Raw genomic sequence first — 26,151 nt, 5'->3', positions numbered from 1 at the left:
TCTCCTGAATTCGTGATCCGACCCACCTCGGCCTCCCAAAGTGCTGGGATTATAGGCGTGAGTCACCGTGCCCGGCCAGAGAATAACTTCTAACAAGGCTTACAATACATGCAATGTGATTTTTTTTTTTTTTTTTTTTGAGATAGTCTCACTCTGTTGCCCAGGGTGGAGTGCAGTGGTGTGATCTCAGTTCACTGCAACCTTCCCTTCCTGATTTCAAGGGATTCTCCTGCCTCAGCCTCAGGAGTAGCTGGGACTACAGGCACCTGCCACCACACCCAGCTAATTGTTTTGTATTTTGAGTAAGGCAGGGTTTCCCCATCTTGGCTAGACTGGTCTGGAACTCCTCACCTCAGATGATCTGTCCGCCTCAGCCTCCCAAAGTGCTGAGATTACAGGCATGAACGACCACACCCGATCTTAAATATGATTTTTTAAATGGTCAAAAAGAATGCAGAGGAAAGGAAAAAATCTAACTCTTATCTAACCCTAACGCAAAACAAGTAACAAGTGTCTGTAGGTACTAAATTACTCGAGTAAATACTAAATACTCCAGTAAAACATTTAGCTGCTGTCAGAATACACCACCCTCGTTGGTTATAATCTGACCTAAACAGAAGGAAAAACAACTGACTGCAGAGGACCTGGTTAAAATTCTTATTCTGCCACTTACAAGCTGGGTGGTTTTAGAAAAGAAATTTATCCTAGCATTCAATTTTCTTATCTCCAAAGCAGAGATAACATCTTTCTCATAGGGCTATCACAGGGGATATCTGTTCCTCAAAATTTACAGGTCTAAAGTAACAAGAGAATGAGAAGCAGATGGAAGTATAGCTGAAACAAGACTGGCCACGAGGTGATAACAATTGAATCAGTATGATGGGTACATCATAGCTCATTCTTCTATTGCCTTTCTGTGTTTTTGATTTCCGCAAGAATTATAAAAATGCAGCCGGGCGTGGTGGCTCATGCCTGTAATCCCAGCACTTTGGAAGGGAAGGGCAGGTGGATCACTTGAGGTCAGGAGTTCAAGACCAGGCTGGCCAACGTGGTGAAACCCTGTTTCTAGTGGGGAAAAAAAAAAAAATTAGCTGGACATGGTGGTGCATGCCTGTAATCCCAGCTACCTGGGAGGCTGAGGCAGGAGAATCGCTTGAACCCGGGAGGCAGAGGTTGCAGTGAGCCGAGACTGCGCCACTGTACTCTAGCCCAGGTGACAAGAGCGAAACTCTTGTCTCAAAAAAAAAAAAAAAAAAACCTACAAAAATACAAAAACAGAAAGCTTATAGAACAATCCCAGTGTTTCTGCACCCACACAACAGGATAAAAATGTCTGAACGATGCCAGGAGCTGTTTCACCAAAGCAAGTCCATTTTATAAAAGGCTACTGTAAAGAACCATGTCTACTCTAATACCTACCTACTGGCACAGTGCCTATACAAGAGCTATGTGCATACTAGAAATTACCTATATCACCGCCTCACATAATTCATGCTACACAAAAAACTTCAATTTTTTTCCCTCTACCTATTCCTCACACTCATCTTTTCTCATATTGATGGGAAGAGGTAACTGAAACACTCTGAAGGCAGTCTTTCACTGCGGTAAGACAGAGCTGAGAAATTTTCTTTCCCATTATGTCTCAGAAAATCAGCAACATGCTGGGTGCACTGGCAGCACCCTTGGGAGGCCAAGGCAGATGGACTGCTGAGCCCAAGAGTTCCAGACCAACCTGGGCAACATGGTGAGACTCCATATCTACAAATATACAAAAAATTATCCAGATGTGGTGACGCACACCTGTAGCCCCAGTTACAGGGGGTGGGGGTGGGGGGGCGCTGAGGCAGGAGGATGGCTTGAACCTGGGAGGTTGAGGCTGCAGTGAGCACAGATTGTGCCACAGCACTCCAGCCTAGGCAACAGAGTAAGACTCTATCTTTAGAAAAAGCAAAAAGAAAAGAAACAAAATCAGCAATGTCTTCTTAATTAAGTCTGGACTAAGTACATCTTACTGGTCACTGGCATATCTTATTTGCGGCCAATCCATTAACACGAGCAGAACATACAAACAATGTCTAATACACAGAGTGACCACCCTGTATCCATGGCAAGGCATAAACACTAAATATGCTTTAGTAAATAAAGGGAAACAATTGCCAATAATGAAAATTACAGTTTCCTATAAGTGAACACGTATACACAAAAACAAAACAAACTTTCATTTTGCACCAATGCCTAACCAATATAAAGGATATTCATTGTTTTCTTATTCTCAGACTACACTCTCAATCTTAATGTTTAACAACAATCACCACAGGAATGAAAAGTGAAATCTTTACTTGAATTTAATTTCCCTGGACCTGTCACTGCATTAAGAGGGAGGCTGACCTAGGTGACACCCAAAGTGCCTAATTACTAAAGATTCTAAAAGGTAAGTTGTATAAATTGGACTCTTAAGTCAGTTGTTTAGGGAAACACACACAACTGGTCTCTTTCTCAAAGGGCTGCACAACCTTATGTGTATAACAATGTGCGAAGGACCAGATCTTTTTTTTTTGAGACGGAGTTTTGCTCTTCTTGCCCAGGATAGAGTGCAATGGTGTGATCTCAGCTCACTGCAAACTCCACCTCCTGGGTTCAAGGGATTCTCTTGCTTCAGCCTCCCAAGTAGTTGTGATTACAGGCACCTGCCACCATGCCCAGCTAATTTTTGTATTTTTAGTAGAGATGGAGTGTCATCATGTTGGCCAGGCTGGTCTCAAACTCCTGACCTCAGGTAATTCACCTGCCTCGGCTTCCCCAAGTGTTGAGATTACAGGCACGCGAGCCACCTTGCGCAGCCAAAAAAGCTATTTCTATCTTGAACTGTTATTTCAACTCTGGATTATTAATCTTTATGTGGTCATGTAATAATTACACAACAAGTTGTTTGTGACTTGAACCATTCAAGTTTTTTGTTGCTGTTGTTGTTGTTGTTTTATATTTCACAGATTGTATGCAGTAAGTGAATGGAAATACAGATTTTTGTGTAAGCAAAATAAAAGTTGGTCAGATTTTAATTGAAATGTATGGTTTATAAAATTAGTTAAATACTCTGTACGGGTACCAGGATGAGTAAAATATACTTATTCATGCTAATGTTTTAAATTCTCTTATTAAAAGAAATATCATATGACCTGTATAAAGACCAATTTTGTGTAATCTAAGTCAAAGTTATAAAATTCTATTGAATGAATCTTCTCCAGAAGATTCATGAGCTGCACGGCTTTATTATCAGGAAAAGAAATGTAGATGAAAAAACAGGCCAGGCACAGTGATTCACACCTGTAATTCCAGCACTTTGGGAGGCCGAGGCAGGTTCACTTGAGGTCAGGAGTTCGAGACCCACCTGGCCAACATGGTGAAACCCCATCTCTACTGAAAATAAAAAAATTAGCTGAGTGTGGTCGCTCTCGCCTGTAATCTCAGCTATCAGGAGGCTGAGGCAGAAGGATCACTTGAACCCAGAAGGTGGAGGTTGCAGTGAGCTGAGATCATGCCACTGCACTCCAGCTGGTTGGCAGAGTGAGACTCCATCTCAAGAAAAAAAAAAAAAAGAAAAGTAAAGAAAAATAAAAAATGTAGATAAAACAATAAAACAACTTCCTTCATCAATACACGTCTGTCTAAATTTCCATTCTCTAATCTGTAAATGGGGATATATATCATACCCACCTCATATGGCTGTTGCAGAAAAAAAAAAAGAAACCACAGTAAATAATCCAAAAATGTTCTCTAGGGACAGGAAGTAACTCTGTGACATAACACAAAGCACTCAAAAGCATCTGTTGAATAAACAGGGTTTCATAAGCAAATGTACTCTTGGGGTTCTACTAGCAGTACTCTAACCAAGTGACAAGGCAGAATCCAAACAGTAACTTAGTAACAGAGAGAGACCGCATGCAGGTAGTTAATTTTCAGCAGTTTCTTTATCAGCCAATGTGTTCCCAGTATCTTATATTAAAAGAAAAAAAAAGTAATCAACTTGGTTTAATATGTTTTAACATCATATATGAATAAGTACTCCTTGGTTCCACATAAACAGTTACTAAGTATGTGTATCCTCTCTTCCACTGTATTCCCATTAAGCTATCTAATTCAGAGCTTCCTACTGCATATCGGGCTCTAACAATTACCTATCTGAGCACCTACTAGCTGCGGATTCCATCTCAGATGACACCACCAACTACATAACCTTAGATTCTTTTAATGTTTTTATTTCTCCCCAAACCAAAAATGCTTCATAACTTCTACTCAAGTATAAGTTCCTTAGACTGACACTCCACTATTTCCTTTAATTGGGTCATAACTTCTATTCAAGTCTAAGTTCCCTAGACTGACACTCCACTATTTCCTTTAATTGGGCCCCTACACGAAGCTCCACACCATTTAGGTTCATCTCCTGAAATGAGGTAAATGGATAAATGGATTTTCATGCCTCTACTCATGTCATTCCACAGCTTCCATTTTGTAACCAAGAACTCACAAATATTCTGTCGTAAAGTCTTCCTTAATGTACTGGCTGTCAGTGGTCTTGTTCCTGAAGTAATGACAGCCCATACTTCAAATTTGAACTATTCAAATAAGTACTGGTATTCAGAACATAAATAAATGCCCTGCTACACTTTTTTGCCACTTGCCAAATAACTTACATTGCCCAAGCTGTACTGCAAATGGCTAAAAAAAAAATTTGGTCATGACATATTATACCTCAATGCCACCAACATACTACCTAGGGATAGTAAAGAGTCAATAAATGTTTGAAGTCAAAACCATGGATAAGGACTACAGCAACCAAAACTGTAAAATCAGAAAGTTGCTCAAAGAGAATTCACAGGAACACTGTCTCTATTTATTTACTAGACTGTATACTTTACGTTACATACTTCTATATGCTATCAAAATGATCCCATGAAGCTGAATTCTCTCCTTTGTACGTCACAATTGTTAAAAACATTCAACAAAAAGGGACATTAGTAACCAAATACATATTTGGTCACCCTGAAATAAAAAAAATACTTGGGCAGAAATAAGAGGTCTGGTTTTTAGCCGTAGCTTCACATCTTTACTCCTGTGGTTTTGAGGAGTTATCCAATTTCTCTGAATCTCAGTTTCCTCATCTTAAAACATAAAGGGGTACACTAGATTATTCTTCTGATCTTCTATAAATAGTCAAATAATATATTAAACATGAGTCTAACACACTGAACAAACACTAATTTTAAGAAATTTATTGTGTGCTAATGCCGAAGAGTAATCAATAGCACATTACCTGCCTTCCAAGTAGTTCAATAATACTAACAAGAAGAGAAGTATGCAAAAGTTAGACTGAGAAAGAATGGACAAGAATTCACACAAAGGTGACATGAAAACATAAAAAATAAAAAAAAAATAAAAGGATATGTAAAATCAAGTTCCAACTAGGAACTGACAGTTTACCCTCACTGATCACATTACTAAAAACTTAAGAGGATAAACTTAATAAACCAATGATTTCTTTTAAGAAAACAAACATTTAAAGGAGCTAATTCTTTTATTAACTTACAACTTTGGGAATGCTTATTATGTACATGTCCCCCTAATTTACGTAAAATCCATTAAATCCTGTAAGTGGGTGAATCTCTATGATCTAGAACTAAAGTTATTGCATGTAATTGTTAAGTAAGGTAGAAGCATAGAAATCAACTGCTATTCAAGGTATTATAAAGTAACTTTATAAGCCTTATATAAATATAAGCCTAGTACATAAGTATTACTTTTCACCAAATCGTCACGATTTCCTAAAATTTGACCTGATGCTCATTTTATATAAAGTCCTTTCTTAACTTTTATAAAATGAAACCATACTTAATACTATACAAGTTAACACAAGCCAATTCTAAATTAAAAGGAACAGGTTAGTAACTCAACAACTGAAACAACATTTTCTTAAATTATTTGACCCTCTGCTTAAACAGTCTTTAGTTTCTGCACACTAAGAATTACTATAAACTGCCTACCATATATACTGAGACTTCGGATGAGAGAACAATTGTCAAAGCATGTCAAACATACTCATAACTCACAGAGTAGTTAACAAGTTAGTAGGAATCATGGTACATTAATAAACATAATGCATGAAACTGAATAGATCCAAATTGATCTTTGTATATGTATACGCATACATACACACGTACATCTACACAATAACAGCGAGAGTTCAAATTCGGGAGAAAGGATCAACTTTTCATGCAATGGTATTATGACAAATGGCTATCCATAACATGAAGAAAAATAAACTATCTGGAGGTACATATTCACTAATGAGAACTAAAACATCAATAAGGTACCACTTTTTACCCTTCAGATTATTACTGATGATTAAAATAAGTGCTAAGTGTTGACAAGATTAACAGTGGGTCCACTGGCACATTTCTGACAAAAATATAAACTGGTACAACTTTTAAGGAAATTTAATCTGGCACTATGTATCAAAATTTAGAATGTACAAACCAGCAATTCTACTTCTGGGAATGTACTGGAAGCAAAGAATGAGACAAGTGTACAAAGGTATATATATATATATATGTAATGGTTTTCATTATACTATTACTTTTAAAAATGATAAATTTTAAAACTATCAATGGAGGTTGGTTAAATAAATTATGTCTATAGTCCTAGCTACTCAGGTTGAGGCAGGTGGATACGGTTTGCTCGAGCCTGGGAGCTGGGTGACCCAGCAAGATCCTCTCTCTAAAAAAATAATAAATTATGACACAACCCTGTAAGGTGTCAAATTTTAGACATTTAAAAATGTTTGCTTTGATCTATACATATTGATCAGTAAGAAAAGAAATTTATAGTGTATGTTATATGATTCTGTTTGTGGATTTTATTTTTACAACTAATGCAGAGGAGAACATATGTATATACAAGCACTTAAAAAGTCTGGATCAATTTAATAGCAATCTTTTTAACACTGGCTATCTCTGGATGCCGACTTTTACTTTCTCCCACTTTTTTTAAAAATCACATTTATAATTAGATGGGAAAAAACTTATATCCATTAAAAAAAAAAAAAACAGATGACACCCTACACATTACAAAGAAATAACCTGAATTTGTTGCCCCAGAAGAGTTAGTCCCATCAAGAGAGCAAGACAAAGATTCCCACCTGCTTTCCCCATTTCAGTCCCAATCTGAGGTCCTAGGGGAGTTCTGCCCCACTCCCATTCTAAATCTAGCCTTCCCTAAATGGTCATTCATGTTTAGTCTTCCAACTGTTTTTTTTTTTTTTTTTTTTTTTTTTTTGAGACTTTCACTCAGTCACCCAGGGACTGGGTGCAGAGGTGTGATCTCAGCTCATTGCAGCCTCCGCCTCCCAGGTTCAAGAGATTCTCTCTCCTCAGCCTCCAGAGTAGCTGGGATTATAGGCACCCCACCACACCCAGCTAATTTTTTTTTTATTTTTAGTAGAGACAGGGTTTTGCTGGCCAGGCTGGTCTCAAACTCCTGACCTCAAGTGATCTGTCAACCTCGGCCTCTGGAAGTTCTGGGAATAAAGGCATGAGTTACCACGCCCCAACTGTTAGCTTTATGTAGACGGAAGAGCGAGAATAGAACTGTGAAAAGAACATGAGATTTGGAATCAAAAGAATTGTATTCAAGTCCTGGCCCGATGTGACCTGGACTGACTTCACCTAACAAGTTTTTTCATTTGATCACAAAAAGGAAAAAGTACCTGTCTCACAGGGTTGTGGTCACGATCTAACGAATAATCTACACATATATGGAAGTTAAGCATATCATAAAGTGAAATACAAACATCAGTTACCGTTATTGACTGATCCAGATCTCTGTTCTGAGTTCAGAACTAGCAGTAACTGATGCTACATATTTCCAACTGGAAATCCTACTGTTACCTCAAACTCAACATGTCTAAATTTAAATTCGGTGCTTTTCCTTTACATCTCTTCCTAATTGATTCATTGTCAATAAACTATCATTCTACTACTGCCCCAGACTTCAGTTATTTTTCTTTTCTTTCTTTTTTTTTAAACAAACTTTCCAAAGTGACAATGGACCAGGCTTCAGTTATTTCTGTCCAAGTCCTACCCATTTTTTCCTTTCTAATCCAACCCCTCATTTTCCAATGACATAACCCTTACTTAGGAGCCTGCAACCTCTTATCTCTGCCTTTAAATCTCTATCCTGCTTAAATCCTTCCTAAATACTCCCTAACAGTTACAGCCAAGGTAGTCAGGCTGCTTCCCTCAAATATCTTCCCTACCACCTTACTGCTGCCTATAGCAGGGCACAAATCTGTGGTTCCTTTACAGCTACACTCTCCTTGTCACCTCTGGTTCAGTACTCAGACAGTTTCACTTAATTGCACTATCTGCCCACCCCTCTTAGCATGTGAATTTGCCAACTTGACATAGGCTAGATTAACATAAAAAATGGCAGACTTAGGAACAAAATTTACTTGTATTTGAATACCATCTATCTCACTGAAGCTCAGGTAACCTCTACACATCAGTTAACAATCTATAAATTGCAACAATACCTTTCACAGAGATGAGAAGGATAGCAATAATGTACTTCAGACTCCTTTACAGTGCTAGTAATATACTAACAGCTTTAAAAATGGTGGCAATTATGACTTTAATTAAACTCCAGCACTCAAGAACTTCATAATTAACCCCAGTTTATTTTTATAGCAGTATCATCAACTATTCCCTTACATGACAAACCTATACCCTCACTTTACATACTCCTGCCAGGTAAAATACCCCCATCTTTGCTTATTTGAATTTTACTCATCTTTAAAAGTCCAAGTATTGCCGGGTGCGGTGGCTCAGGCCTGTAATCCCAGCACTTTGGTAGGCCGAGTGGGGGTGGATCATGATGTCAGGAGACTGAGACTATCCTGGTTAACACAGTGAAACTCCGTCTCTACTAAAAATACAAAAAAATTTGCCGGGCGTGGTGGCGGGAGCCTGTAGTCCCAGTCACTTGGGAGGCTGAGGCGAGAGAATGACGTGAACCCAGAGATCGCCCTACTGCACTCCAGCCTGGGCGACAGAGCGAGACTCCAACTCAAAACAAAAACAAAAACAAAAAACAAATAAAAGTCCAAGTATTGTCCTATTACCACTTCTGGGAAGTCTTCCCTTATCACAGGTGGCCTACAGTATTCTTTCTCCCTTCTCTGAATTTACAGAACTCTTAAGTAGTTAATATAAGATAGCAGGAATTCTCTTATCTGGGGGGAAAAAACCTATCTCTCATTATGAGGACATCTGTTCCTCCTAAATCCTCCTGGGATACAGTCAGCTATAAATGAAGGGGAGAAGAGAGATGTATTTAAAAAAACATTGGTCCAACATGGTGCGGTGGCTCATGCCACCCAGCACTTTGGGAGGCCGAGGTGGGCGGATCACCTGAGGTCGGGAGTTCGAGACCAGCCTGACCAACATGGAGAAATCCCATCTCTACTAAAAACACAAAATTATCTGAGTGTGGCGGCGCATGCCTGTAATCCCAGCTACTCGGGAGGCTGAGACAGAGGAATCGCTTGAACCCAGGAGTTGGAGGTTGTGGTGAGCTGAGATTGCATCACTGCACTCCAGCCTGGGCAACAACAGTGAAACTCCATCTTAAAAAAAACAAATAAAAATAAAAATATACTGACCCCAGTGCATTTGTTTCCAGATGTACAGGGGTAACAACTGAATCCATATATACCCATATTTGAGGAAAAGAACCAGAAAGTATCTCACATACTCATTAAAATCTATCCAACTTATCAACTGGATATTAATTTACAATTTTCTCTTGAGAGATTACCACCACGATGATAGTCAATTATCCCAGCCTTACTGTCAACTATTCTAATACAGTCAAAACTTAGAATTAGGCTGGACACGGTGGCTCATGCCTGCAATCCCAGCACTTTGGGAGGCCGAGGTGGGTGGCTCACTTCAGGCCAGGAGTTCAAGCCTGGGCAACATGGTGAAACCCCGCCTCTACAAGAATACAAAAATTAATCCACAGTGGTAGTGCGTGCCTGTAATCCCACCTACTGGGAGGCTGAGGTGGGAGGATCACCTGTGCCCAGGAAGCAGTGGTTGTAGTGAGCCTAGATCACACCACTGCACTCCTGCCTGGGCGACAGAGTAAGACTCTGCCTAAAAAAACGAAAACAAACAAACAAAAAAACAGAATTTGCTTCCTTATATGAGAAGGTGACGGGGGACACCCCAATGACAATCTCTGACCTTCAAAACTGGACACATTCATTATTCATCCACTATTTTGGGGGCATGTGACATAAGCCAGACACTGCTAGGTGCCTGGAATACAAATATCTTCAAGATGCTTTCCAGCTGAACAGAAAGCGAGACTTAGATAACCCTAAAGTGGACTAAAACCTTCAGAGAGAAAAGATGATTGGAAATAATTTTGCCTGATCTCTAGTTCTGTAAACTGCAATTATTAGCAATTCTCCCTCACTGAGGGGTCACGGGCTACTGCATCAATGGAGATAGTGTCCTCCACAAATGGAGTGTCTAGGTTGCCCAGGGACTGAAAACTGGGTATCGATCTCCCCAAATCAGATGTATTCTAATCTGATCCTACCTCTTCTCTGCCAAGAAAAAGAAAGAAAAAGAATGAAAGATGAGTAGGTCAGGCATTTTCCTAACATTTCCCTGAAAGAAAACATTTTTCATAAAAGTTCAGACTTCCTAAATATATTCCTTGTCTATAAACTAGACAAGCAATTTCACCAAAAGAATGAAGCGACCATTTATAAAGGTAGTGCCCAAAGACAGCAAACGAGGTACAAATAGCAGAACACGAATATGTTTAAAACAAAAATGAAAAATACTTTGGAGTACACCCTTAAGTTTTTTTCCCTAGGTGTAAAGGAAGTATATGTGTATACTCAGGCAATATGGTTTTATAAAAATGAGGTTACACCCTACATACTACTATGGACTTTGCTTGAACTGCATAAAATAACAGAAATCTTTCTGTATCACTACATATGAATGCATTACACATTTTGGTGTCCCTATCATTTATAAAAACTACACAAAATGCATGATTTTAGTGAAAATTTTCTAGTTGCGTGTTTTATTTCATAATGGAATTTAAGAGTTAAACCAAAATTATCTATATATCAAATACAGAATTATATAACACAGGGAAGATGGGGAAAAAAAGAAAATGTAGAATTAGCTGCATTCTATTAAACCAAGATTATCTATAAACATATAACAATATTAAACCAGCCTGCCCAAATCTGGCATTTGCAGTAAAACAATTACTAAAAGCCATTATATTACTATAATAATAATATGGTAGTGAATTAATATTTCAACAGGTATGCTGAAAAGTTACTGAACAAGTATAATGTGTGGAATGTGAAGGAAAAAATGAGTGAACAGTCTCAAATCAGTGACAAAAAAAGGAAATGGATCACAATTATTTTCATCTCCTAGCACAATTACAAGCCAATAAAATATGAGAATTCAAAAGAGCAAAATCACGGGTGGAAAAAAATCATGGATGAAAAAAAAAATGGGTGAGGATTGTTATTCCACAATCCTCAAAGCACTCACTAAACAGCTATGAAAGCAGAAACAAATTAACCCAGGAAAGAGGGTACTTGGAGCCACTCAAGTACTGCATTTACAAAAAGTAATCCAACAGAACCAGAACTTCACAAAGGGATGGAAAGAAATGCCATCCTCTCAGGGCCCTAAACAATGGGGGTACAGTTTACAGTCAAATTAAGCTGATTTGGTCCATAATAATTAAAGAATCAGAGACAAGTAATCTTTACATCCTTTTACCTATGTGAGTTAAGCAAAAACTCATCAACGTAGCACTATTCAATCCGCTTGGCTAGTCTTTTATCTATTCTACATCCTCAAAGTAATCTGCATTTGTCATTTATGTCCATTAAAATTTCCAGTGGTTGCCCATTTCCTATAAATAAATATATTTAGACCAATATGTATTTCTTATTCACTGTTGCACTGCTGAAGCTAAAAGAGTATGCTGCAGGGGTTCAATTAGCATTTCAGGAATAAATGAGATGAATTTGGCTTCAACTGCTTTCCAGCCATGCTGGGTTTACTTGAATTCACCTGTAGGCCTTTGTACATGCTGAATTAGAGTACATTAGTTTCCTTACCATGACTTCCCAACCTGGATATGCAGAGTCCCCCAATCTTCCAATACTATCCCCTCTCTCATATTAGCCCAGCTTCAGTAACTTCATTTTTCTTTGTATATGCCATGTATATCAAGAGCCGTTCCACTTACTGCTTCTTCCACCAAAAATTCCTTTCAAGAGAGTCACACACTTACACCTCTTACTTCTCTTGGGCCTTTATTCAAAAGTCAATCAGTGGCTGGGCTTTGGGAGTCCAAGGCAGGCAGATCACCTGAGGTCAGGAGTTCAAGACCAGACTGGCCAACATGGTAAAACCCCGTCTCTACTCAAGAATAATGACTTAAACATTTTTATGTTCCTCATGCAACTAGTTCAAAAACATCACAGTGGTAAAAAGATAATAAAAGAATCGTGAAAGTGTGTTGAAAGGGATTGCTAGATTTTCATCTAAGTGTCTTAGGCCAGTATTACTACAAAAGAAAAGTGTAACTGGAGTTAGAAAATATCATTACCTGAATGAAAACATTTTATCAGCCATTCTTTTAAAAAGGTATTCATAAGACATACACATCTGCAAAGTAAAGCATGTAGGTACTCAAATATTTGCTGAATGCATGATTAAAATTTTTAAGTTAATCTTAAATAGAGTCTAAAAACTTTTCTCAGGCTAACAATCAAACTTTAGGTTCAAAATTTCGAAAACAAGTCTTGTGTCCTCTGCCTTTATGAACTTGATTTGCTAAGAGTAAATCTGCCATGCATCCTGATCTTGTGTTCGGCAGCAAGAGCTAAAAGAAAACTCAGGGACAAAAGTACCGCTTCATTGTCTTCCCTGTCGTCCAATAACAAACATATAAAGGATTAGGTACATAAATAATCATATCTTGATTACCATAAAAAGTTCAAAATAGACCAAATAAAATTATTTTTAAAACATGAACTACATCAATATCCACTTTCCATCAACAGAGGTTTCTACACATAAGCATTATGTGCCTAAAGCATCCCTGGCATAAAACTTTATCCAGGTTTTGAACACAATCACAAACATTAAAAGACATGACAGGAATGTTATTGACAAAATATCTTCATTAGGGCTATATTCTGTTACAACAAATATAAAAAACGAACATATTTTCACATTCCTAGCAATGGTCTGCTTATAGATCCAATAATCCAAAAAATAAAATCAGCCACCTCCCTCAGTAGTCCTTTGGCTTCTCAGAGTTTTATCTGATCAGAAGTGGAAGGACCCTCTTTTTTATCGTCTACCAAAATGTAATAACATTCTTGATTAAACACACAATTAAATCTATTTAAATGTCTTCCTAAATTGCTAACTGTCCAAACCTACGTTTAAATCATAAAAGCTTCATCAAAACATAAAAATTTAAGAAACTACATAATAAAATGGTTAGCAAATAGGTACACTTTAAATGTTTGCAGCAGACTTGAGAACATTCCCATCTGGCTGAATGTCTCGTAGTAACGTGACTCTTTATCAACAGTGAGCACACGAGTCTTCTTTGGCACCCAGGTCTACACTACTTCAAGGTATGACCACACTTCAAAGAGTCATGATGGAAAAGACTAGATTACGAAACCATAAACAGTAAACACAGCACATCCACCAGGCGGTGGAAGAAACTATATAGAGATATTCCATTCAGAAGCTGCCATTTCTACTGTTGGTTACTGTATTTTTGTTTCTACCAAGGAAGCTGTAAAATCCGCGTGCACGCCCATCCCAAATCTATCCGTGGGGCGGGCGCAGGCTGAGTCATTCCTAGGAGTAACTTTATACCGATCCTCGCACTCTGGGGTCGGGACAAAGACATCATCTCTCCGTTACTCCCACTCGGTGAGCTTCGTTCGGCCTCGGCCAAACTCCACTCTCCTGTTTCTCGAGTCCAACACAGAATTAAGGGCTGATCCCTGGCAGCGATGAGCACAAGTCAGGATGTGTCTCGGGAGGTTCGGACGTCCCCCGCCCTCGGCCACTCCGGCAACTAGGCCGGGTGCTGACCGGCAGCGCAGAGGAAGGGATCCCAAGGCTCCGTCCGAGAAAGCCGCAGGCAGCCCCGCAACGAGACAGTCCGACCCACACCCCCAGCAGCCTGGTGGAGCATCGACTCGAACCACTTTTGTCTCCAAAGGGGCTCTCGCGCCGGGAAGGCGGCCAGTGGGCAACACCTGCCGGGGCGGGAGGCGCCGGGGCCCTCGGGTGCACACACCTGCGCGGGGGGCCGGGTTCGGGCCGGCCGGAACCCTGGACCCCGCGACCCCGGCCCACCGTGCCAGGGCCCGCCGCGCGACCGCTGTGCCAGATGGGGGAAGGGGACACGGGCGGCGGCGACACTTACCCGGCAGCGCCTCCTCCTTCGCCGGCGGCAGCAGCAGAGCCAGCGACCCCCGGCACCATTTTCCGCCGCCGCCTAGTCCTCGGCGGCGGCTACCAACCGCCCATTCGGCACCACTAAGCTGACACAACCGCCGGCGTCCCGGGCGCCCGCCCGCCGCGGCCCCGAACTCTAGGCAGGAGGGAGGGGTCCGGGCGGAGAAGGACGCGGGCAGGCCCCTCGGCTCTGGGTCTGGGGCCGGGGGACAGAAGGCCACGGCCTGTCAGAGCCGAGGGGCCCAGGCAACTGGGGGACCCTGAGGCAACGCCGAGGGCTCGGCAGGGCCGCGGACACCGCCGCGGCTTGGTTTGTTATTGTCGACTCCGTCTCTTCCTCCGCGGCGCATGCCGGGAAACGGCCTGCCGGGGGAGGGGCGCGCCTGGAGGCGCAGATAGGCGTCTACGCAGGTCCGGAAGTCGGCAGCCTGCCGGGAAGGGGGCGGCCCCGCCTCCGGCTCTCGGGCGGCGGGGCATGTTGGCTGTCCTGGGCTGACCCTGGGAGACGCCGCTGGGGCTGCCTGTTATGGTGCTAGCTGCCGTCCCGGCGCGTACTTTCCCAAGGTGAGTTTGACCTTCTTTGCGACAGCGAGTAGGCCCTGACTAAGGCCGACCCACCAAACTTTGGATCGTCCCCAGGCGAAAGAGAGCTTGTCTCCCTCAGCCTGCCGCGGAGGAGCGGAGCCAGTCGAGGGCCTGGTGTCCCCGTCCCCTCTCCAGGGGCAACCTGCGGACTAGGCCAACGTCTGTAACGGGATAACGTACCAGCGCCTGGCCCAGGCGTTCCTGCCGCCACCTCCCCGCGTATCCAGACCGCCGGGACTGCACGCAGCTGGCAAGCGTCCCCGTGTTAACTCTGCAAGGGTTGGGCGGCACATTTTTTTCTCAGACCAGGTAAGGCAAGAAAACATCCAAGAGAGAAGAGAGCGAAGGCTAGGCCGATCGGAATGAAAATGTAAACGCCACAACCACGTTTTCAGCTTTACAAATACTGAATCTTGTAGTGGGTCTAGTGGGTTAGCTGTTGGTATGAGCACCCTAGTGGGTGGGAGACAGTTTCAGCGGACTCTTGCATTTGTAAAGATGATCAGTCACAGGCAATGACTTGAAGCCACAAGGCTTGAATATTAAAATCTGATGAGCAGATGTTACAGGTAGAATAATTACATAATAGTTTTCAAATTCCTGCTATATCCAGAAATATCCTGGAATGAGTAAAAACTTGGATGTGCCTTCTCTAAAGTCATCAGGACTTCTGAGTTGTGTTTGTAAAAATAAGAGGCACAAGAAGGCACCAAACTGAACAAAATGTTACGTGGAAACTGTAAAACGTTGGTTAGCATGAACAATTTCAGTTTTCAGTCACCCTAACCAGTGTCTGGAAGTTAGGATTGAGATAGGCTTGTTTTATTTATTTACTTTTAAATTTGTGCTGCTACATATCCCAAACAAATCTGGTCCTTATCATCATTGGCAAGCCATTTTACTTACTCAGTTAAGCTGGAATTTTATTATACCACCCCAGCAAGATAAAGCACAAAAGCGAAAATTAAGCAGTAAATGGTTATTATGCCTTAGGAGAAGGTGTGAACTGGCAAGACAAGAGCCAAATTTAGTAGTACAGCATAGTAATCAGTATACATAAAATAAGTGGTGAGGAGGAGTTTGGCTAGAAAATTGGCTAAGAAAAACAGCAGTATGACCAAGAATGAAAACAAAAAGAAAGAAAAGAAAAACAGCAGTATGAGGCATGTAAAGAACATATTGGTACTTAGACACTTCCTCTTATTAGTGACATTCATTATTACAAATATAACCCAATTTAGAATGTAAAAATCTTGCTGGAGGTTGGTGCAGTGGCTCACACCTGTAATCCTAGAACTTTGGGAGGCCGAGGCAGGAGGACTGCTTGAGCCCAGGAGTTCGAGACCAGCCTGGGCAACGTGGTGAAACCCCCTTCTCTATAAAAAAAAAAAAAACACAAAAATTAGCTAGGCGTGGTGGTGCGCACCTGTAGTCCCAGTTACTCAGAAAGCCGAGGTGGGAGGATCAGTTGAGCCCAGGAGGTCGAGGCTGCAGTGAACCATCATGGCACCACCGCATTCCTAGCCTGGGCAACAGAGTGTTGCCCTGTCTCAAAAAAAAAAAAAAAAAAAAAAAAATTGCTGAAATATGCCAGTGATAATCTGGTAAATAGTAAATGTTGTCTGACTTTTTTCTTTGGAAAATGAATTCAGTCCTAACCTTCCCTCTTAATCCCAATAAATTACCAGAAATGACTGTTTCATACCTTATACACCTCCAGTGTAAATGTTAAGAGTTTGTATGCATCAGTAATTCTTTCCTAGGGATAAGGGAAATGTACTAACATTAATTTTATTATATATGTGCAAATATCTAGAGGAAATACTGTTTATAAGTTACTAATACATGTATCCATGGTAATAAGTTGTGACAAGTTACTTTCCTTGCCTATTAGACACTCCCTTCCTTAATTTAAAAAAAAAAAAAAAAAAAGAACAAAATTCTGTAGCATCACTTCTCAACTAAGCTTTCTGATAGGAAGTCCAATCTCATTTTTGGCCTACTGTGCATTTCTTACTTAACTTGCAAACATATCATTAACAAGGACCTCCAAATTACAGTAAATTACAGTACTGAGATTTTATTTGAACTTTCTAAAGCATTTGCCATTTTAAATTATTTAACTTTATACTCCTCCTTTCCTTTTGTGCTGTCTCCTTCCTGGCGCTCCTAAATATCTGTCCATTCTTTGGACCTCTTCCAAATTTTCAAGTAATTATAATGGTGTGCGAATGATGCAAAGATAATGTGCTGTGGGAGAACAGAAGAGAGAAACCTAATTCTGGCCTCATCACATTTTTTTTTTTCAAATTTAATAACTATTTTAGATGTTTCAGTAGATTTACAGTGAGGGCAAAAGAAAATGGTTTTCTTTAGGAGTATGGAGGGATTATACAGGATGTACAATAAATACCATAAGTAGTTCAAATTAGTTCAGATCTTTAAAATCTTATTTTTCCTTCAGTTCTCAACTTCAATATCACCTACTCTGGGAGTCATTCCCCACCATGCTTGTTTGTTTGTTTGTTTGTTTGTTTGTTTGTTTGTTTTGAGACAGAGTCTCACTCTGTTGTCCAAGCTGGAGTGCAGTGACACAATTTCTGCTCACTGCACCCTCCACCTCCCAGGTTCAAACTATTCTCTTGTCTCAGCCTCCCTAGTAGCTGGGATTACAGGCACTCGCCACCACTCCTGGCCACTTTTTGTACTTTTAGTAGATGGGGTTTCACCATGTTGACCAGGCTGGTCTCGAACTCCTGATCTCAAGGGATCCATCTGCCTCAGCCTTCCCCAAAGTGCTGGGATTACAGGAGTGAGCCACAGCACCTGGCCACATGCTTGTAATTTCTTTAGATTCTCACAGTTGTATCTTTCAGTGTCATCTAACCTGCTGACTATAGGGTTTTTTTTTAAAAGATGTACTATACCTGGTATACAATGGTATGCACTGAACAAACATTTGACAGTACCCCACAACTTGTCTCAGGCCCTCAATTTATACCTTAATTGACCTCCTATCAGTCTCCATTATTTAGTCCATCCAGGACCAGTCTAATCACTTCTCTTCCCTAACAATTTCATTGGTCTTGTTTTGTATACTAGATACAATTTAAACTTTTTTTTTTTTTCTGATGGAGTCTGGCTCTGTCATGGAGGCTGGAGTGCAGTGGTGCAATCTCGGCTCGCTGCAAGCTCCATCTCCCGGGTTGACATCACTCTCCTGCCTCAGCCTCCCAAGTAGCTGGGACTACAGGCACCTGCCACCACACCTGGCTAATTTTTTGTATTTTTAGGAGAGATGGGGTTTCACCGTGTTAGGCAGGATAGTCTCAATCTCCTGACCTTGTGATACACCCGTCTCGGCCTCCCAAAGTGCTAGGATTACAGGTGTGAGCCACCGTGCCCGACCCTGGACATGGGTAAACTTCTTAACCTAGCATGAAAGTCTCTCCATGATGAGGTACCAACCCATCTCTCCAGCTTATCTCCCAGCACTTTTCTCCCCTGTATACATGCTCTATATGAGTTTCCTCATCCAGGAATGTTCTTCCCCACTTGTTCACCTTTCAAAGTCATCCCTTAAAATACAGCTTGGGACTGGGCGCAGTGGCTCACGCCTGTAATCCCAGCACTTTGGGAGGCTGAGGCAGGCAGATCACCTGAGGTTGGGAGTTCGAGACCAGCCTGACCAACATGGAGAAACCCCGTCTCTACTGAAAATACAAAATTAGCCAGGCATGGTGGCGCATGCCTGTAATCCCAGCTACTCGGGAGGCTGAGGCAGGAGAATCTCTTGAACCCAGGAGGCAGAGGTTGTGGTGAACCGAGATCATGCCATTGCACTCCAGCCTGGGCAAAAAGAGTGAAACTCCATCTCAAAAAAAAAAAAAACAAAAAAAATACAGCTTGGTTGTTAGCAGTTTCTAACGTCTAGAGTCTACAGCCTTCTATTAGCTTTGCTCTGTATCTCACAACTGTAAATTTTTTTCTCCCCTCTTAGTCTGTGAAACTCTTAAGATTAAGAACTATGCATGCCAGGCGCGGTGGCTCAAGCCTGTAATACCAGCACTTTGGGAGGCCGAGACGGGCGGATCACGAGGTCAGGAGATCGAGACCATCCTGGCCAACACGGTGAAACCCCGTCTCTACTAAAAAAATACAAAAAACTAGCCGGGCGAGGTGGCAGGCGCCTGTAGTCCCAGTTACTGGGGAGGCTGAGGCAGGAGAATGGCGTGAACCCGGGAGGCGGAGCTTGCAGTGAGCCAAGATCCGGCCACTGCACTCCAGCCTGGGCGACAGAGCGAGACTCCGTCTCAAAAAAAAAAAAAACTACTATGCATTATTAATTTTTCAATTGCTGGAACTTTATGGAGAGCTTGGCAGTCAGCAATTATTTATATTGATGGTTGACTAGGAAGTTACTGCGGAAAATTCCTACCGTCAGATATCTCATAGGCTTGTAAAGGGGACCATTCAAAACAATTGCAGTAACAAAGGAAAGGTGCAGTGGCTCATGCCTGTAATCCCAGCTGAGGTGGGCGGATTGCTTGAGCTCAGGAGTTTGAGACCAACCTGGACAACATGGTGGAACCCTGTCTCTACTAAAAATACAAAACTTAGGCAGGCATGGTGGCACCCACCTGTAGTCCCAGCTACTCAGGAAGCTAAGATGGGAGGATCGATTAAACCTGGATACAGAGGTTGCCTTGAGCCAAGATCATGCCACTGCACTCCAGCCTGGTAGACAGAATGAGACTCTATCTCAAAATAATAATAATAATAATAATAATAATTGCAGGCTGGGTGCAGTGGCTCACGCCTCACGCCTGTAATCCCAACACTTTGGAAGGCTGAGGCGGGTAGATCACCTGAGGTCAGGAGTTCGAGACCAGCCTGAACAACATGGAGAAACCCCATCTCTACTAAAAATACAAAATTAGCTAGTGGCGCATGCCTGTAATTCCAGCTACTCAGTAGGCTGTGACAGGAGAATCACTTGAACCTGGGAGGCGGAGGCTGCAGTGAGCCGAGATCGCACCATTGCATTCCAGCCTGGGCAACAAGAGCGAAACTCTGTCTCAAATAAATAAATAAATATAATTGCAGTAACAAATTTATGTGATATTAATTATTTACCAAAGTACATTCAGTTTATTGGGAAGATCATTGTACACATCTTAATTTTGTCAACTCTGCCTGAGGCATTCAGCACATGTATTAAATATTAAACAACTTAGTGTCATTACCCTAATTTTCTTTTAGGTGATATTCAAACAACCAGCAACCACAATTCACATAATTTGGCTTTATTCAAAGTATGAGTCACAATTATTGTTCATTTTTAAAAAGGTTGAAAAGATGTACTATTTTGGACTTTGTTTTTAAAACCGTAACTAATTTGGTGTATATGATTTTGTACTATTTAGAGGCTGCTGGCACTATGATGATTAAGTTAATGTTTTCAGTACTGTTTACAGACCTGAAAGCTGCCCTCCTCAGCTGGTCTGTGGGTACTCACACATATTACTGGTAATAATGGTGATGGCTAACTTAGGAATGAACATCTTCAAAACTAGTGATGACTTGATGAGCTCATAAGCAACACTGTTTCCAGTGCTGCAGCAACATAGTCAAGAAAACACTTCTAGAATGCTGAATTTCCTGAAAGATTTAAACCAATAGATTAAGACAAAACATTTGTAGTCATTTTTCAGATTGAAAGAGATGATACCTTTTTGCGTCATATTTTATTAGGTTCTTGTCTTTCATTATTTTGAAGAGCTGCCTAGCAAAATGTCCAGAAATAGAGCTGGCACTGTTTATAAAATGCCTTAAGTCAGAAATTAATCAGTCATGTAGACACAGATACAGAACTGATTCAAATGTCAAGTAGTGGTTAGACTTCAGGTGGTGACTTTCTAACTTTTACTGTGATCCACATTAAGAAATACAGGTTCACCTTGTGACCTGGTATACACATACAGGAAAAAGTACTTGCTGCTTGTGATATACTCTGATACCTTCTACTCTTTTTTTTTTTCTCTTGCTAGTCTTACACACTAAATTGATTTTACTACCATCCAATGGTTTCAGAGACATTAGATTCAATGACTTAGGCCCCAAACCTTGAGATTCTTTGTTCCTGACTTTTCTGTATGCCTTCCTATTTCTGTCATTGCCTCAATAGTGTTTATAAAAATAAATGTTTTGTTTGTTTGTTTGTTTGTTTTTGTTTTTTTGAGATGGAGTTTCAGTCTTGTTGCCCAGGCGGGGGTGCAATGGCGCGATCTCAGCTCACTGCAACCTCTGCCTCCAGGATCCAAGTGATTTTCCTGCACCATCCTGTAGCTGGGATTACAGGCATGCGCCACCACGCCCAGCTAATTTTGTATTTTTAGTAGAGATGGGATTTCTCCATGTTGGTTAGGCTGGTCTCGAACTGCCGATCTCAGGTGATCTGCCCGCCTTGGCCTCCCAAAGTGCTGGGATTACAGGCATAAGCCACCGTGCCTGACCAATAAATGTAGTTTTTAAAAAGCATGACCTAACTGAAGCTCATGAAACACTTATCTTAGATGCCAGACATGGGTTTTACATTTATCAACCTGTTTAGTTGTCTTAGCCCTGTGCAGTTTCTATAAATTTTCTCTGATTTTACAGATGGGGAAATAAGGCATGGAGCGGTTAAGTTACTAATTCAATGTACTTCCTTCTAGTTAGTGTTCTTAAATTAGTAAATGTCAGGGCCAGGATTTGAACCCAGGTAATCCAATTGTACAGGGTAATCCTATATCCTATGCATATCCTATGCTACCCCTTAATTTGGTGCTGGTCCTGCAGGGGTTTAAAAAAAAAAAAAAAGTTGGCTGGGCGAGGTGGCTCCCAGTTTACACCTGTAATCCCAGCACTTGGGGAGGCCAAAGCAGGTGGATAGCCCTGAGTTGAGGAGTTCTAGACCTGCCTGGACAATGTGGCAAAACCCCATCTCTACCGAGAATACAAAAAAAAAAAAAAATTAGCCAGGCATGTGGTGGCATATGCCTGTAGTTCCAGGTGAGGTGGGAAGGTGAGGTGGGAAGATTGCTTGAGCCTGGGAGGCAAGGTTGCAGTGAGCTGAGATTGCACTACTGCATTCCAGCCTGGGCAACAGGGTGAGACCCTGCCTCAAAAACAAGAAAAATGTCTAGCAATAGGCTACAGAGTTCCTCAGTCTCGTATCTCCCAGTTAATTCTTTGTTATAAGGGGCTGTCCTGTACATTTTAGGATGTTGAACCTCCTTGGCTTCTGCCCACTAGATGCCAGTAACACCCCAGTTATGACAATCAAAAATGCCTCTGGACACTTTGTAATGTTCCCAGAGGGACAAAATCAACCCCTTTCTCAGAATTCAGGGCTAAAGTGTGGTACATCTATATAATGAAATACTATGTAGCCATTAATATTTTATTTTAGAAGAATATTTAAAGACAGGCCTGGCATGGTGGCTCACAACTGTAATCTCAGCACTTTGGTAGGCTGAGGTAGGAGAATCACTTGAGGCGAGGAGTTTGAGACCAGCCTGGACAACACAGTGAAACCCTGTCTTTATAAAAATAAAATAAAAGTAAAAATATAGGCCGGGCTTGGTGGCTCACACCTGTAATCCCAGCACTTTGGGAGGCCGAGGCAGGCAAATCCCGAGGTCAGGAGTCAAGACCATCCTGGCTAACACAGTGAAACCCTGTCTCTACTAAAAGTACAAAAATAAATTAGCCAGGCGTGGTGGCAGGTGCCTGTAGTCCCGGCTACTTGGGAGGCTGAGGCAGAAGAATGGCGTGAACCCGGGAGGCAGAGCTTGCAGTAAGCCGAGATTGCACCACTGCACTCCAGCCTGAGTGACAGAGTGACACTCTGTTTCCAAAAAAAAAAAAAAAAAAAAAAAGTAAAAATATAGCTAGGTGTGGTGGCGCACTCCTCTAATCTGAGCTACTTGGGAGGTTGAGGTGGGAGGATTGCTTGAGCCAAGGAGTTTGAGGCTACAGTGAGCCATGACCACACCACTGCACTCCATCCTAGGCAACAAAGTGAGACCCTAGTCTTAAAAATTTGTAAAAATATGTATTTATTTATTTATCTGTTTTGAGATAGGGTCTCACTGTCTCGCTCAGGCTATAATGCAGTGGCACACCCATGGCTCAACCTCCAAGGCTCAAGCAATCCTTCCACCTCACTGTCCCTAATAGCTGTAACTACAGATGCCCACCACCACACCTGGCTAATTTTTGTGATTTTTGTAGAGACAGAGTTTCACCATGTTGCCCAGGCTGGTCTCAAACTCCTGGGTTCAGGCTGTCCTTTCACCTCAGCCTCCCAAAGTGTTGGGATTACAGGCGTGAGCCACTCTGCCCAACCAAAAAATATTTAAAGACAAAGGAAAACAAATTAGCAAGCTACTATACTTTACTATTTTTCATATTTTAACATCTGTGAAATCTGGGTCCATTTAACAGTGGATAGATAATGGTCCTCCAGGCTTGTCAACCAGTGCCATCCATTTCCTGTGCTTACTGTAAGACATCAAAAACACCAGATTGGAAAAAAATCCTAACTATAATGGTGAGAGAAGTGATGAATAAGATGTGTTGTACAACATTCCCAAAGACAGCTTAGGCACCTAGCACCACAGCTTTAGTTCTTTTGTGGATTCTGTAAGGAAATGCTTGTTGACAGTGCTTTCAGTGCTGCAAAGGATAAATTATGTGGAAAAACCCAGACAACCTCTGAGTCGGAAGTAATATTTCAAAAGTGATGAAATTTTAGAAATACCTTTACCAATGTAATTTGCTTGTATTTTCATTGTTATATATGGGCAATATGATAAAAATGTGTCTAATGAAGTCTAACAAAGCTTTTTAAGTAAGTACAAAATCAAATTCTAAGTGATTTTTCCTGTCTATACGTATATTTTTCTGCACTTTCCAGACTACATATTTTTGAAAAACGTACCATTAGTCTTTTGTAACTTAAAATGAGTTCTCTGTTTATCATATGAAATGAATGCTTTTTTTCCGATTCTCTGAAGTCCATTTATTTCAATAACACCATTTGGTTTTTTGCCTTCTTCGTCAAATGATCCCTTTGTTTTAATCAACCCTACCTGCTATCCATTCATGCAAAATACTTTTCCCAATAGTCATTCCTTTTCAGTATGATTTATTAAAAGGACCACTGAACTGAATGTCTGGAAACGTGGGTTCCAATTCTACCTCAGCTTTCTGTGTTGTTTCCCTAGTAGTTCACTCTTCCTACTCTCCATCAGATCATCTGCACTATTCTTAAATCCCTAATTCCCACCCCTTCCCAGTTCTCTCCTTGGTAAATAATCTCACCTCCTACAGCATTGAGGAAATAGAAGTCATGAGGAAAAAACTTCCTCTTCTGCCCTGAAATCTGCAAACCTATTTGCATCCACAAATTCTCTCCAACAGTCACTATTCTGTCCCTTCTATTTAAGGTAGTCGTGGGTTTTTGACTCCATCCCATTTTAACATCTCATTCTGTCATTCTGTGGAACCACTTACTAAGTACAAAATTTAGTTCATATGTGAAATACTTTACAAAACTTAAATATCTGTAAAATTGAAATTTATCCAGTTTCATTGTTTATTCATTTAAAATTAAAAATCAAGAAGTAAAACACTATCAGTATGATTTAGTAAAAACAAATTATATCTTGTAGATGTTTATCTTATTGAAATTCACTTATTAGTTGCTGGACAATTGTTTACATAAAATGACTTATTAACAAGGGATCAAAGTTAAAACTCCTAGGCAGATCTCAAAACTATCAAGTAGTATAGATTTTTTCTTTTCGGTTTTGAAATACTGGTGTGGCTTTTTTTTTTTTTTTTTTTTTAACTTTTAAATATTTGACTGCCTTGATTAAAGTTTTGATTAAAAAAATTTTGCTGTCAATTTCTTTTCTAGGTATTATTATTATTGTTGTTCCATTGTTACTGAAACTAATTTATAGAGCAATGGGGTGTTAAAAAATTATCTGAAGCAATGGGGTGTTAAAAAATTACCTGAAGTGTCAAATACACTTCACCACTGGCGGGGCTCAGGGCTCTTCATTTTTTCATAAGTTCTAGGGGGAATTCTAATACAAGGAATGGCTTTGAGAAACAAGACTAAATTTCTAAAAACCCTCACAATGCTGCTCAATTTTTTTCTGTCAATAGATGTCACCCCTCCCTTGAAATAAGCTCTTCAGAAAAATCCTAATCTACACGCAAAGCTTTCCATGTGTTTGTATGATTATTATAGATTAATTTGAACTCATATCATTCTCAGATGTGCCTTAATTTTTAAAATATGTGTATATAGTTTATAGATATACATCGTAAGTTGGCTGCATTTAGGAGTTGGAAAAATCTGGGACCTCATTTGGATTTGGAAAATCAATTAATGTCTATAAATTCAAGTTCCTCATTTTGAAATTGTGTTGGCAGTATCTACTTTAGCTGCCTCACATTGCTCTATAGGTTAGAATGAAAAATTGCATGTAAAATATACTATAGCTCTGACATTTGTATGGTCCCTACAGAAATTATACAATAGCCATCAATACTTTTTGAAAAATCTAACTCCAATAGTTTTTGAAATGTATAAAGTGCTTGTATGTATTTTAGTACAAACATCTAGTTACATTTAAAACACTTTGTAAAAAGAATTGCCATAAAATATTTTTAAAGTTTACATCTTTCTTACCATTTACATTCGTGTTATAGGCTTTTTCTCTCCTTTCCTTTCCTTTTTTTCTACTCCCAGCGTTCTGGAAGCTGACCAAAGAGATACTTGTGTGAAATGCTTGTATTTTCCCTACCATATTTAAGGCTCTCAAGAGAAATTTTATACTCCTGTTTTAAGAAGGTTTTTTTTAAAAAAATTCAATATCACCAAGAAATGAGCTGAAAATGACAGGTT

General features: G+C 40.6%; 2 protein-coding genes across 3 annotated transcripts in view; one reads left to right on the top strand and one right to left on the bottom strand.

The window, feature by feature from the left end:
- The window catches only part of RB1CC1 (RB1 inducible coiled-coil 1), an 88,667-nt gene extending 73,707 nt beyond the window's left edge, over positions 1-14,960 (bottom strand). Inside the window, exon 1 of one of the 2 annotated variants that reach the window (XM_030937526.1) lies at positions 14,569-14,960. The gene's annotated coding sequence lies outside the window, so the exon portion shown is untranslated. The remainder of the gene's footprint in view (positions 1-14,568) is intronic. The other variant, XM_030937525.1, reaches the window with a different exon arrangement.
- On the top strand, positions 14,070-16,552 carry LOC104666972 (translation initiation factor IF-2-like). The gene has a single exon (XM_010369136.2). The coding sequence runs from the start codon at positions 14,166-14,168 to the stop codon at positions 14,688-14,690; it is 525 nt and encodes a 174-aa protein (XP_010367438.1). The 5' UTR covers positions 14,070-14,165; the 3' UTR covers positions 14,691-16,552.
- Positions 16,553-26,151: the final 9,599 nt, after the last annotated feature.

Source organism: Rhinopithecus roxellana, chromosome 9 (genome assembly GCF_007565055.1).
Source record: "Rhinopithecus roxellana isolate Shanxi Qingling chromosome 9, ASM756505v1, whole genome shotgun sequence".
NCBI classification, from domain to species: domain Eukaryota; kingdom Metazoa; phylum Chordata; class Mammalia; order Primates; family Cercopithecidae; genus Rhinopithecus; species Rhinopithecus roxellana.
This window is presented reverse-complemented; position numbering and strand designations above follow the sequence as displayed.